Source organism: Sus scrofa, chromosome 6 (assembly GCF_054392235.1).
Source record: "Sus scrofa isolate SSC_HxYL_T2T_F1_AM1 chromosome 6, Sscrofa_HxYL_maternal_Yorkshire_Landrace_v2.0, whole genome shotgun sequence".
Classification (NCBI taxonomy): Eukaryota; Metazoa; Chordata; class Mammalia; order Artiodactyla; family Suidae; genus Sus; species Sus scrofa.
The window spans coordinates 49,431,750-49,444,489 of NC_139388.1; the positions used below are offsets into that span (position 1 = coordinate 49,431,750).

A 12,740-nucleotide genomic window follows, 5' to 3' on the forward strand; every position below is an offset into this window, starting at 1 on the left:
GGATTAGACCCCTAGCCTGGGAACTTCCATATGCTGTGGGTGCGGCCCTAAAAAGATAAAAGACAGGAGTTCCCGTCGTGGTGCAGTGGTTAACGAATCCGACTAGGAACCATGAGGTTGCGGGTTCGGTCCCTGCCCTTGCTCAGTGGGTTGGGGATCCGGCGTTGCCGTGAGCTGTGGTGTAGGTTGCAGACGCAGCTTGGATCTCACGTTGCTGTAGCTCTGGCGTAGGCCGGAGGCTACAGCTCCGATCTGACCCCTAGCCTGGGAATCCCCATATGCCGTGGGAGCGGCCCAAGAAATAGGAAAAGACAAAAAAAAAAAAAAAAAAAAAAAAAAAAAAAGATAAAAGACAAAAAAAAAAAAAAGTATGTGGGAGGAAGGTGGATGAAAGCCATTAGCAAAATGTTGACAGCTGGTATAATTGAATGATGATACGTAAAGATTCATTTAAACAACTCAGTTTTGGAGTTCCCATCATTGGATCTGTGGTTAACAAACCCGACTAGTATCCTTGAGGTTTCAAGTTCGATCCTCGGTCTCGCCCAGGGGGTTAAGGATCCGGTGTTGCCATGAGTTGTGGTGTAGATCACAGATATAGCTCAGATCCCGTGTGGCTGTGGCTGTGGCATGAGCTGGCAGCTATAGATCCAATTGGACCCCTGGCCTGGGACCCTCCATATGCTAAGGGTGTGGCCCTAAAAAGCAAAACAAACAAACAAAAACCCAAAAAACTTGTGATTGCATTTAGGGCCAGCCGGGATAATCTAGGATTTCCCCATCTCAAGACCCTCACATCTTTGGCCATGAAGTGTAATATTCATAGGTACTAGGCCTTAGGACCTGGATCTCTTTTGGAGGGAGTGGGAACTACGGCTGCAGCTATAGCTGCTGGCCACAGCCACAGCCACAGCCACGCAGGATCTGAGCCGCATCTGTGACTTAAACCACAGTTCCCGGAAAATGCTGGATCGCCAACCCACTGACCAAGGCCAGGGATGAAACCCACATCCTCATGAATACTAGTCGGTTTCGTTTCCACTGAGCCACAATGGGAACCCCACAAGTATTCTTATAAGAGGGAAGCAGAAGAATATATTACCACAGACAAAAGAGGAGAAGGCAACGTGACCACAGAGGCAGAGACTGGAGTGATGTGGCCACAAGCCAAGGGATGCCTGCAAACACCAGAAACTGGAAGATGCAAGGAAGAGATTGTCTCCAAGAGCCTCCCAGGGAATGCAGCCCTGCTGACGCCTTGATTTTGGCCCAGTAAAACTGATCGGATTGTGAGAGAATAATCCCTACTGTTTTAAGGCACCAAGTTTGTAATGGCAGCCACAGGAAATGAATAAATGGAGGAAATAACATGTATTCAGATTTGCTTGTATCTGCATTCACACTGGGAAATACGCATAGGAAATTAAAGAGGCCATAGTGGGGAGGAGGTGGATGGGATGAGGAAGGTTGGTTTGTTGGGGGGAAAGCAAGATTTCTCAGGCAAAAGGCGGACAGAGAGGGAAATGGGGGCCAGCTGGTGAATGGGGACAGAAGGGCTGACTCAGAGAAGAGCCACAGTATCTGAAGAGCAGAAGCCCAGGCACAGAGCCAGGAACTCTGGCTGCGGCAGTTCCTTCAGCCTCAGTCTAAGATCCAAATGCTCTCGTCAGCTTCATTCTGCCTGGACAGGCACATGAAACCCCTTATAGCCGCACTTCCCACCCTCTCCTGGGCAGAGACTGCCAACTGGTTCCAACATAGCCACTCCTTTCTTCTGTGGTATGAAAAACTCCAACTTTGAGGCCATAATGTGCCTTGCTAAACTATTTCCCAGGTTCCTTTGCCATGTATCTAAGTTCTAGCCGGTGAATATTGGCCAGAATGCATATGATGTTGTGTGAGGTATCTGGGATGGTACCTTAAATATGAAGGGGTTGAAGGAGAAAAGGAGGAAAGTAGTATCATTAAAAAAATCTCTTACTGGAGTTCCCGTCGTGGTGCAGTGGTTAACGAATCCGACTAGGAACCATGAGGTTGCGGGTTCGATCCCTGCCCTTGCTCAGTGGGTTAACGATCCGGCGTTGCCGTGAGCTGTGGTGTAGGTTGCAGACGCGGCTCGGATCCCGAGTTGCTGTGGCTCTGGCATAGGCTGGCAGCTACAGCTGCGATTAGACCCCTAGCCTGGGAAACTCCATATGCCGCGGGAGCGGCCCAAGAAATAGCAAAAAGACAAAAAAAAAAAAAAAAATCTCTTACTAACTTGGTCTTGATTTTATTCTCTCTCTTTGGTTGCACCCATGGCATGTGGAAGTTCTCAGATCAGGGATTGAACCCAAGCCACAGCAGTGACAACACCAGATCCTTAATCTACTGAGACGCCAGGGAACTCCAATTTGCTTTTGTTTCTCTGGTTGGGAATATTTTTAGGGTTTTGGGTTTTTTTGGGGTTTTTTTTGTTTTTTGGTCTGTTTTGGCTGTGATATACGGAGTCACAGATCATATCAGGGCCTCAGTTGTGACCTACGCTGCAGCTGTGGCAACACCAGATTCTTTTAACCCACTGTGCTGGGCTGGGGATCGAACCTGCATGCTGGTGCCGCAGAGATGCTGCTGATCCTGTTGTGTCACAGCAGGAACTCTTGGATGGCAACAGTTATAATGGGAACTGTGCTCCTCTAAAAATCTACCTTCAGTGGCCAACCAGTGTCCTCCTTTTTTTATTTTACAGCCACACCCATGACATTTCGAAGTTCCCAGGTCAGGGGTTGAACCTGAGTCACAACTTTGGCAACGCCGGAATCTTTAACCCACTGCACCTGGCTAGGAATCAAACCCATACCTATGTAGTGAGCTATGCTGCTGCAGTTGGACTGTTATTCTTAACCCACAGCAGGAACACTTTTTTTTTTTTGGTCTTTATAGGGCTGCACCTGTGGCATGTGGAGGTTCCCAGGCTAGGGGTCTAATCAGAGCTGTTGCTGCCGGCCTACACCAGAGCCACAGCAACACCAGATCCAAACTGTGTCTACAACCTACACCACAGCTCATGGCAATGCCGGATGCTTAACCCACTGAGGGAGGCCAGGGATCAAACCTGCAACCTCAACCCGGTTCTTAGTCGGAATCGTTTCCACTGTACCACGACGGGAACTATCTTCTCTCCTTTTTTTAAAAAATAAAATACCTTAGTCTCATTGGCCAGCCTATCTAGAGTATTGCTAGAAGTTCTTTTCTTCCTCATTAACATAACTCAAAATGTCTTCAGGGTGGTTAAATGCCCAGCTAAAAGACCACACTTCCCAGCCTCCTCTGCAGTTAATGAAGAACTCACCATTGGGTGGGGTTTCCGGGAAGACTCCTTTAAGGGAACGGGCTCCATTTAGAGTTGATCCCCTTTTGCTCTTCTCCCTGCCCCTTCTCTCCCTACCAAGAATACTATGGCATGATGGCTGGAACACTTGGCAGCCAAAGGATGACTTATGAAAGATGGGACCCTCAACCCTGGGGACTGTGGTGTTGCCACACTAGTGCTGGGCAGCCAACCCCTGTACCCCTGAGGCATGTGGAAGTTCCCAGGCTAGGGGTCGAATAGGAGCTGCAGCTGCCAGTCTACACCACAGCCACAGCAATGCTGGATCTGAGCTAAGTCTGTGACCTCCACCACAGCTCATGGCAACATCGGATCCTTAACCCACTGAGCAAGGCCAGGGATCAAACATGTATCCTCACAGACACTACGTCGGGTTCTCACCCCGCTGAGACACAACGGGAACTCCATCATCTCTCCTTATTTTCTAACAGGATTCTGCCATTTGCATCCATAACTGTACTGCCACGGTATTAGGGGTTTTGCTGGGACTGTTGCAGGATGGGGATGTGCTGGAGGGTAGAGTCAAAGGATGGGTTAATGGACTAGACTGGGGGCAGTGGTGCTGAAGAAAATAATCAAGTCGTGAACTCAATTCTTCAATGACTGACCCCTGCTCTGTCAGGGTCCTTTGTGACCAGCAGGGGCTTACTTACTCCAGGAGACACTCAGAGTTGCTAAACTAATAAACAGTGTCAGAGTGATATATTTTTGAAAAGCAAGTCTGGACATACTTATTCTGGTACAAAGACGTCTCTGCATGCCTCCTACCCTCAACCAGGGTCCCGAAAGGGACTGCTGGGGCACAGAGTGCTAGGTTTCCTGAGGGTCCCATCTGAAATGCATTCACTAAATTCATCCAACAAATATTCACTGAGCACCCACTCTGTGCCAGGTACTGTTCTAGGCACTGGGGACACAACAAGGAATAAGAGACAAAAATCCCTGCCTTCATGGAGTTGACATTCTAGTAGAGGAGACACAAAGTGAAACTATCGAATATGTGGTGTGCCAGACAGTGGTAAGGGTTAAAGGGAAAAATAAAGCAGGAGGCAAACAGGAAGAATGCGCATGAACTGGGAGAGGGTATCATTTTCACCCTCACTGTTAGAGAGGTGGTCATAAAGGGAAGAATTTTTCAGGGGGAGGGAGGTAATGGCACAGGCAAAGGCCCTGGGGCAACAATGCATCTGGTGTGCTAGAAGAACATCTAATAGGCCAGTGACACTGGAGTGGAGTGAGTAAGGGGCAGGAAGGAAGAGATGAGGTCATACAGAGAGTGGGGATCCAGTTCCTGCAGGGCTTTGTAGGCCTGTTTTCTGCCTGCGCCAGCTGTGTTTCTTGTCTTTTACAGAGTCCGATGGGAACCAGGGGAGGGATCCAAGCCCTGATCTGACTCAGGGGTTGACAGGTTCCCTGGGACTGCATGTGGAAAACAGTCTGTGGAGCAGGCTGACAAATGGAGAGGCTACTAAAATAGTGCAGTTGAGAGATGACAGTGGCCAATACCATGATGGGGACAAAGAAGAGGGTCAGAAGTGGTCAATTCTGGAGAGACTTTAAAGGGAGAGTCAACAGGATTTACTGATGGACTGGATAAGGAATGTGTCCTGGGAGTTCTCGTGGCTCAGTGGTAATAAACCCAGCTAGTATCCATGAGGACACAGGTTCAATCCCTGGCCCCACTCAGTGGGTTAAGGATCTGGCATTGTCATGAGCTGTGGTGTAAGTTGCAGATGCAGCTTGGATCCTGCATTGCTGTGGCTGTAGTGTAGGTCACAGACATGGCTTGGATCTGGTGTGGCTGCGGTATATGCTGGCAGCTGTAGCTCTGATTCAATCCCTAGCCTGGGAACTTCCATATGCTGTGGGTATGGCCCTAAAAAAAAAAAAAAAAAAAGAGAGAGAGAGAGAAAGAGAGAGAGAGGAAGAAAAAAAGAAAGAAAAAGGAATGTTTCCTGGCCCACTTAGACTAAGGCCCCCAGGGAAAGACCTGTAGTCTAAGCAAGTCAGGATTACTTACCGTGGCAATAAGGAAACTGCACACCAAGGGAGGTACTGTGGGGAGTTTCATCAAAGAGGAAAAGAATTATTATTTGTGGTTGGGGGGATGGGTGGAGTTCAAGTGAAATCTAAGTGAAATAGCATTTGGATAGACTCAAAGCAAAATAGAACTGTGTGTAAGGGGATCAACATCAGACCTGCATTGCAAAGTGGGCCCAAAATCTGTCCCTTAGGAAGCAATAAAGTTTGGGTAGATGTGGAATACTGTATCCAGAAACTCCTTACCTGAAGCTCTGCACCTGGACTATAAATCAAGGCTGCTTCTCTGTGTCAAAGCGATTTTTTCTCCAGGCCTTTAGTAAGATTTTTTTTTCTTACTGATGTAATTTCAAACAGCAAAATTTGTGATAGCCTATGATTTTAAAGAACAAAGCTTCCTAGTAAGAAGGCAGTAGTCAAGAGTTTCATTGTAGCACAGGTGGTTAAGGATCCAGTGTTGTCACTCCAGGGGCTGGGGCCACTACTGTGGCACGGGTTCAACCACTGGCCTGGGAAATTCTGCGTGCTGCAGGTGTGGCCACAAAATAAAATAAAATAAAGAAAAAAGTAGTAGTCACTTGAAGGAGAGTTTCGTCACTTTACACTTGCAGCACGTCCCTGAGAAAAATATAGTATTTTTTTCTAGGGAGTTCCCGTCGTGGAGCAGTGGTTAACGAATCCGACTAGGAACCATGAAGTTGCGGGTTTGATCCCTTGCCTTGCTCAGTGGGTCAAGGATCTGGCGTTACCGTGAGCTGGGGTGTAGGTTGCAGATGCGGCTCGGATCCCGCGTTGCTGTGGCTCTGGCGTAGGCCGGTGGCTACAGCTCCGGTTCGACCCCTAGCCTGGGAACCTCCATATGCTGCGGGAATGGCCCAAGAAATGACAAAAAGACAAAAAAAAAAAAAGGAAGTATTTTTTCCTATTAATTCTTCAGCTGGCTTTTTCTGTGTGTTATTCCAACCAAATTAAAGAGAAGGCAAGGGTTTTTTTTCTTTTCTTTTTTTTTTTTTTTACAGTTTAACCTAATTTTTATTTTCTCAAGTGTGAGAAAAGTGAAGAAATAAGGATGATTCTAAGGGTTTCTAGCCTGAAAGACAGGAAAGGAAATGGGAGACTTAAGAGATACAAAATAATGCCGTAGGTTTTGGCCGTTCTGAGTTTGAGACGCCTCAAATTCGGGGATAGGGCGAGTGGGCAGTTGCAGCCTTTTACTGAGTCTGGATCAATCTCACTTCTCTCTACAAACCGCCCTCCCATTCTTCTGCTCGTCCGGTTCACCACCCGCAGTTAATCATCTACCCTTGGTTCACACATCTGCACCTTTGCATGTGTAGTATTTACTACCAGTGAAACTCTGGGAATAAGGTCTCTTGAGCCCGGTAACCTTGCTTTTAAACGCCCGCAAGCTGGACGGTGCCCCACACTGCAGCATTTATCGTCGGCACCGCCCCCACAGGACCCCGCCTCCCTAAGCCCCGCCCCTCGCTTGCGCTCACTTGTAGAAGCTCACCGGGCGGTGATCTGCGCCCAATCGGCCCGCAGTGTTGGAGCAGTTCGGAGCCCGGCAGTACCTGGGCATGGCTGTCCAACTCAATTGGGTTTTGCCTGGTCTGCAGACGCACTTTGGTCCTCGCCAGGCGCCGCCGAACCCTGCCCCGCCCGCCCGCCAGCTCTCCGCCTGTCTCACGTGATGGCCCTTGGGGCCTGGTCACGTGCCGGGGGGTTGTAGTGGGAGGAAAGGGGAGCGCCTGCGTACTACGCGCCCAGCCTCATAGCTAGCTACGCCCTCGTCACGTGGCAAATGGGGAAAAGAATACGTCTGCGCAAAGCCAGCTTTTAGTCACCCGGACTTTATTTGTTGAGGGACAGGTGGCGACACGGCGTTTCTGAATCTGCTCTTCAGTCTCTGTCGGCTCCGCCCTACGCTTACTTCCGGGCGACTGCCACTGCGCGGATAGCCGCCCTGGTGGAGGGCAGCAAAAAACGAGGTGAGGATTGGTAGTAGCCTCGTAAAGGTTAAAGCCTGTGTATTTTGTGAATGATGAAAACACAGATAGGGTTAAAATATTCCACAGCGCCAGCTCAAGCATCCAGCTGACAAACCGTGGCTACCCCATATCAGACCCTCCGCTCCGCCTCCTAGCTATCATTGGTCAAAAGCTCCGCCCGGCAGCCCTGAGATTGGCCAGAGGACGGTTTGCCGTGTCCAATGGGCTGCAGCGCCGGCTTTCCCGCGGCGGTTCGCTATTCGAGTGGGTTGCGGCGGCGGCGGCGGCGGCAGTTGGGCGTGTAACGGTCGCCCGGCCCTGGCGCGACGATGGCGGCCTTGGGGACCGGAGGCTACGTGCGGAACGATGCAGTCGAGAAGCTGCCAACCATCATGGCGGGAGTTCCGGCGCGGAGGGCCCAGTCGTCCCCGCCCCCTGCTCCACCGCTCTGCCTACGGCGGCGGACGCGACTCACAGCGGCGCCAGAGGACGCGGTGCAGAACCGGGTGAGGAGCTGCTGGCCCTGTACATCCCAGTTTCAGTTCCCCGGGTCTCCCTTGGCCCCGCCTTAGGTCTTTGGCCCCACCCACCAGACCCCAACTGGTATCCCCTAGCAGCTCTCTGGCCCGCCTTGTCCCCTAAGTCCCGCCCCCTCATCCAGGGCTCCTCCCACTGTCCCTTCCCCCTTCTCGGGTACTGCCTGTTATTCCTAGTCCCACCTCTCAACCCCTGGTTCCACCCTTAGTCCTTGGAGAAATTCCCGGAGTTCTTCCTAGGCCCTATCCCTTGGAGCGCATTTTAATTTTGCTAATCACCTCCTAGTCCTGTCTTCCTCCTGCTTATCCCTTCAGTCACCTTTAGACGCCTGTCTGGGCCCTTCGACTTTTGACCTCACCCTGCACTAGATCTTTAGGGAGTCTACCAGGGTTCAGTCTCAAGTCCTACCTGTTTCAGCTCTCCCTCAGCTCCACCCTGCCTTCCCTAACCTCCTGCCTGCTTTCTTTCCTTCTTCCTTACCAAGATTGGATTCTTAATCCATGTTGCCACCCTAAATTATGGAGACGATGTGAGTAATATTTGTAAATTCTGAGGGACAGATGGCGATACGGCGTCACTTCCAGGGCGGGCTGAGGAGGACTGTGGTATAGAACAGCTCCCTAAATCCTGAAACACAGAAGCAAAATTTTAGAGTAGGTAGAAGAAATTACAGTAGCACAGCAGAAATTTTAAAAAATTGGAGTTCCCATCGTGGCGCAGCGGTTAACGAATCCGACTAGGAACCATGAGGTTGCGGGTTCGGTCCCTGCCCTTGCTCAGTGGGTTAACGATCCAGCGTTGCTGTGAGCTCTGGTGTAGGTTGCAAACGCGGCTCGGATCCCGCGTTGCTGTGGATCTGGCGTAGGCCAGTGGCTACAGCTCCGATTCGACCCCTAGCCTGGGAACCTCCATATGCCGCGGGAGTGGCCAAAGAAATAGCAAAAAGACAAAAAAAAAAAAAAAAAAAGAAAAAGAAAAGAAACAAGAAATTTAAAAAAATTGTTCTCCAACTCTTTGAGTTGCAAAATCTGTTTTTGTAAAATGGAGATAACAGTAACCATGATGTTTCAGGGAGATGAACTGTAATTGCGCATATGACCTACTTGGCACAAAGTCCAGATAAAGGGTCGATACATGGTAGCTGCTTGTGGGCCTTGTTCCTGCCACAGGGCTTCCTGCTACACTCTAATTCTGTCACCCACTCCTGGCTGCAAGGCGTTGGGCAAGTGGCCCCTGCCCCCCTCTTTGGCCACATTTTCCTGTCCTCCTTCTCATGGAGGTTCAGTCACACTGGCCTGCCTACTGTTTTCCTGAGGCTCCAAACTCTTTTCCACCTCCTAGCGTTGGTATTTGGTGAGTCCTCTCTCTGGGCTTTTTGCTGCAGCCTACCTGGCTGGCTCCTGTCCCTTGAGTCTCAGCCTGAATATCCCTACCCTCAGATGCCTTGTTGAACCCCAGCCTAAAGCAGATATCCACCTTAATCCCACCACCCTGTACTTCATAACTCTTACCTTGTATGTTCATGAAAGTGCTTTGTGAGCTCTAAAGTGTATAAAGAGAGGAATCACAGTAGTAGTTTCAGAAAGGCAGGATAGCTAGGTGGTTCAGAGCACTGCCTTTGGACCCAGACTGCCTAGGCTTTAACCTTAACCCCACAGCATATGGAGATTCTAAGGCTAGGGGTCCAGTCGGAGTTGTAGCTGCTGACCTTTATCACAGCCGCAGCAACCCAGGATCCAAGCCGAGTCTGTGACCTACACCACAGCTCATGGGAATGCCGGATCCTTAACACACTGCTCAAGACCAGGGATCGAACCCATGTCCTCATGGATGCTGGCTGGGTTCCTTAACCGCTGAGCCACGACGGGAACTCCTCTTTCTTTTCCTGAATTTTTCTGTGCCTCTGTTTCCTCATCTGTAAAATGAGAATAATAATATAAATGTTCCTATAGGGTATTTATGAGGATTAAATAAGCGCATGTATCTTAAGTACTTAAAAGAAAACACATGGCACGTTGCAAGTACTGGGTTGGTGTTAGTTACTACTTTTACGACTGTGAATTTTGGGTGATTGGTGTCATTTATTTTTCTTGTTTGTGATGTTGAATCCAACCAGCTTGCAAAATTCTGCCAGCTACGAAGCGGGTTAAGGATTCCACATTGTCACAGCAGTGGCTTGGATTGTGTTGTGGTGCAAGTTCGATCCCTGGCCTGAGAACTTTCATATGCCGCAGGTGTGGCCAAAAAAAAAAAAAATGACTAGCCATGCTAATGCCCAGTAGTGCTGATTAACAGATAAAAAACAATGTGAGTGCCACTCCCTGGTTGTATGGGTTAGTCCTGGCACTGCTCTTTCCAGATTACCTCTCAGGGCCTCTTTTTCTTTATCCATAAGGTGGAGATGATGAAGATGATGATAAGGACCATATCACAGGATTATTGTGAGCCTTAAATAAGTGAATACAGTTGCAGGTATTCAGACATGCCTGGCTCCTGGTTAAATGCTCAAAAAATATTTGTTATTACTATCCTATATTTGTCTTTCATTTCTGTATGTGTGTGTGTGTGTGTGTGTGTGTGTGTGTGTGTGTCTTTTGTTTTTTTAGGGCCGCACCTGTGGCATAGGGAGGTGCCGAGGCTAGGGGTCGAATCGGAGCTGCAGCTGCCCGCCTACACCACAGCCACAGCAACAGCAGATCTAAGCCGCATCTGCGACCTACACCACAGTTCACGGCAACGCTGGAACCTTAACCCACTGAGCGAGGCCAGGGATCAAACCCGAAACCTCAAGGTTCCTAGTTGGATTCGCTTCTGCTGTGCCACGACAAGGACTCCGCCTCTCATTTCTTTTTTTATTTTATTTTATTTTATTTTTTTTGTCTTTTTGCTATTTCTTTGGGCCGCTCCCGCGGCATATGGAGGTTCCCAGGCTAGGGGTCGAATCGGAGCTGTAGCCACCGGCCTACTCCAGAGCCACAGCAACGCGGGATCCGAGCCGCGTTTGCAACCTACACCAGAGCTCACAGCAACGCTGGATCGTTAACCCACTGAGCAAGGGCAGGGACCGAACCCGCAACCTCATGGTTCCTAGTCGGATTCGTTAACCACTGCGCCACGACGGGAACTCCCCGCCTCTCATTTCTGAGGCCAACATCTCACTTGAGAATTTTTTTGTTGTTGTTGTTGTTTTTTTTTTTGTCTTTTTGCCTTTTCTTGGGCCGCTCCTGCGGCATATGGAGATTCCCAGGCTAGGGGTCCAATCGGAGCTATAGTTGCTGGCCTATGCCAGAGCCACAGCAGCGCAGGATACGAGCCGCGTCTGCGACCTACACCACAGCTCACGGCAACGCCGGATCGTTAACCCACTGAACAAGGGCAGGGATCGAACCCGCAACCTCATGGTTCCTAGTCGGATTCGTTAACCACTGCGCCACCACGGGAACTCCAGAGAATGTTTACTTTATAATGTTTAGAAATTAGTCTCTTCAAAATATGAAAATACCACCGTTCTACTAGTCCCTACTCTAAGTTGTTTAATCAAGCGTGAAGGGGACTGGCTCATTTGGCTTACTTTGCTTAGAGAGTTTTAAATTTTTAAATGTCATCATTCACTTTTTTCTTTACTCGTTGAACCTCTAGACTGAATTTAGTGGTGGAATGGACAGTACCCACTTTTGCTCACTGCTGTGTCTCCCCTGCACAAAGTGCTGGCTTTGAAGCCAGAGACTGCCTGGCTTTGTATTACCCAACCTTGCCACTCAGCAGGTGTGGTACCTTGTGCCTCAGCATCCTCATCTGTAAAATAGGTGTGATGATAGTGCCTTCTTCTTGGATTGTTTCAGGCTCTCAAGTCTTTCATCCGTATAAATACTTGAAGACTTACTCACATCCTCAGTGAGGCTTTCTCTACTTCCTCTGTCCTCTTGATCTCCTTCCCTGCTTCATTTTTCACTCCTACCTGACATCTGTTTTACCTATTTGTTCTGTTCATTTTCTGTGTCTGCCATCCCGTCACCATCAGAATGTGAGCTCCGAGAGGACAGGGGCTTTTTTTTGTCTACCTTCCTCATCCTTCTGTGTCCTCCACCCAGCAGTATATTTGTCAAAGCAGCATTGAGGAGAACAAGCATTAGCCACTAGTAGATGCCTCTAGGAGCTCCGGGCAGGTGATGGAAGTAACAGGGTGGGAGGTGGCTGTGCCATGTGGGGCCTGATGGGGCAGGTGCTTCAGATTTCGGCCTTTTCCCTGCAGGTATCACTTGAGAAGGTACTTGGCATCACAGCCCAGAACAGCAGTGGCCTAACCTGTGACCCCGGCACAGGCCACGTGGCCTACCTGGCAGGGTGAGTGAGTGGGTGGGCCTCGGCCTCTAATCTCTGATCCCGAATTCAGAGCCTGAAGTCTTTGGTGAGCCTCCCTGGGCCTCAGCTCTTCCAACTGTAGATTGCAGATAATGCCGCTTCCTTCTGAGGGCTTAGGAAGGGTTCCACGGCCCCTCTGTGTCTAGAACGGTACCTGGCATGTGTGAGTGCCATGAAAAAGTCTTATTGTGACTGCAGGTGGGAGGGGGCAGAGATTCTGCCAAAGACAGGTGGTTAAGATCCAAGCCATGGTTGATGTCAGGCAGTCTGGGTTCGTGTCCCAGCTCCACCATGTACGTTTCTCTCTGAGCCTCTGCATCTATTAAATAGAACTCGTGCTACCCTTCTCTTGGGTAGTTAGTTGAGAGAACTGAAGGGCATCTGTACCTGTTTGTTCTATAAATACTGGTCTAGCCTGGCACTCTTCTAGGTACCAGAGG

General features: G+C 49.5%; 3 protein-coding genes across 27 annotated transcripts in view; 1 reads left to right on the plus strand and 2 right to left on the minus strand.

Annotated features, from left to right (window-relative positions):
• Positions 1-12,740, minus strand: part of CLIP3 (CAP-Gly domain containing linker protein 3) — a 62,416-nt gene that overhangs the window by 21,135 nt on the left and 28,541 nt on the right. The gene's annotated exons all lie outside the window — the stretch shown is intronic.
• THAP8 (THAP domain containing 8) overlaps positions 1-12,740 on the minus strand; it is a 160,417-nt gene that overhangs the window by 4,619 nt on the left and 143,058 nt on the right. The window contains exons 1-2 of one of the 6 annotated variants that reach the window (XM_013998368.3): positions 6,924-7,123; positions 5,391-5,425 (exon numbers count right to left, since the gene is read on the minus strand). In XM_013998368.3, the coding sequence (XP_013853822.2) occupies positions 5,391-5,425; positions 6,924-6,992 (104 nt within the window). In that variant the 5' untranslated portion in view covers positions 6,993-7,123. Of the gene's footprint in view, positions 1-16; positions 700-1,535; positions 2,163-5,390; positions 5,426-6,909; positions 7,124-12,740 lie in introns of those variants that run through there. The other 5 variants (XM_021097210.2, XM_084960851.1, XM_021097208.2 and 2 more) reach the window with 5 other exon arrangements.
• WDR62 (WD repeat domain 62) overlaps positions 7,641-12,740 on the plus strand; it is a 54,262-nt gene continuing 49,162 nt past the window's right edge. For 19 of the 20 annotated variants that reach the window (XR_014804769.1, XR_014804767.1, XR_014804768.1 and 16 more), the window contains exons 1-2: positions 7,693-7,907; positions 12,191-12,282. Coding sequence is in view for 2 of the 20 variants with exons in the window: in XM_021093223.2 (XP_020948882.2) it covers positions 7,731-7,907; positions 12,191-12,282 (269 nt within the window). In the remaining 18 variants the exon portion in view is untranslated. 20 annotated transcript variants of the gene reach the window in all.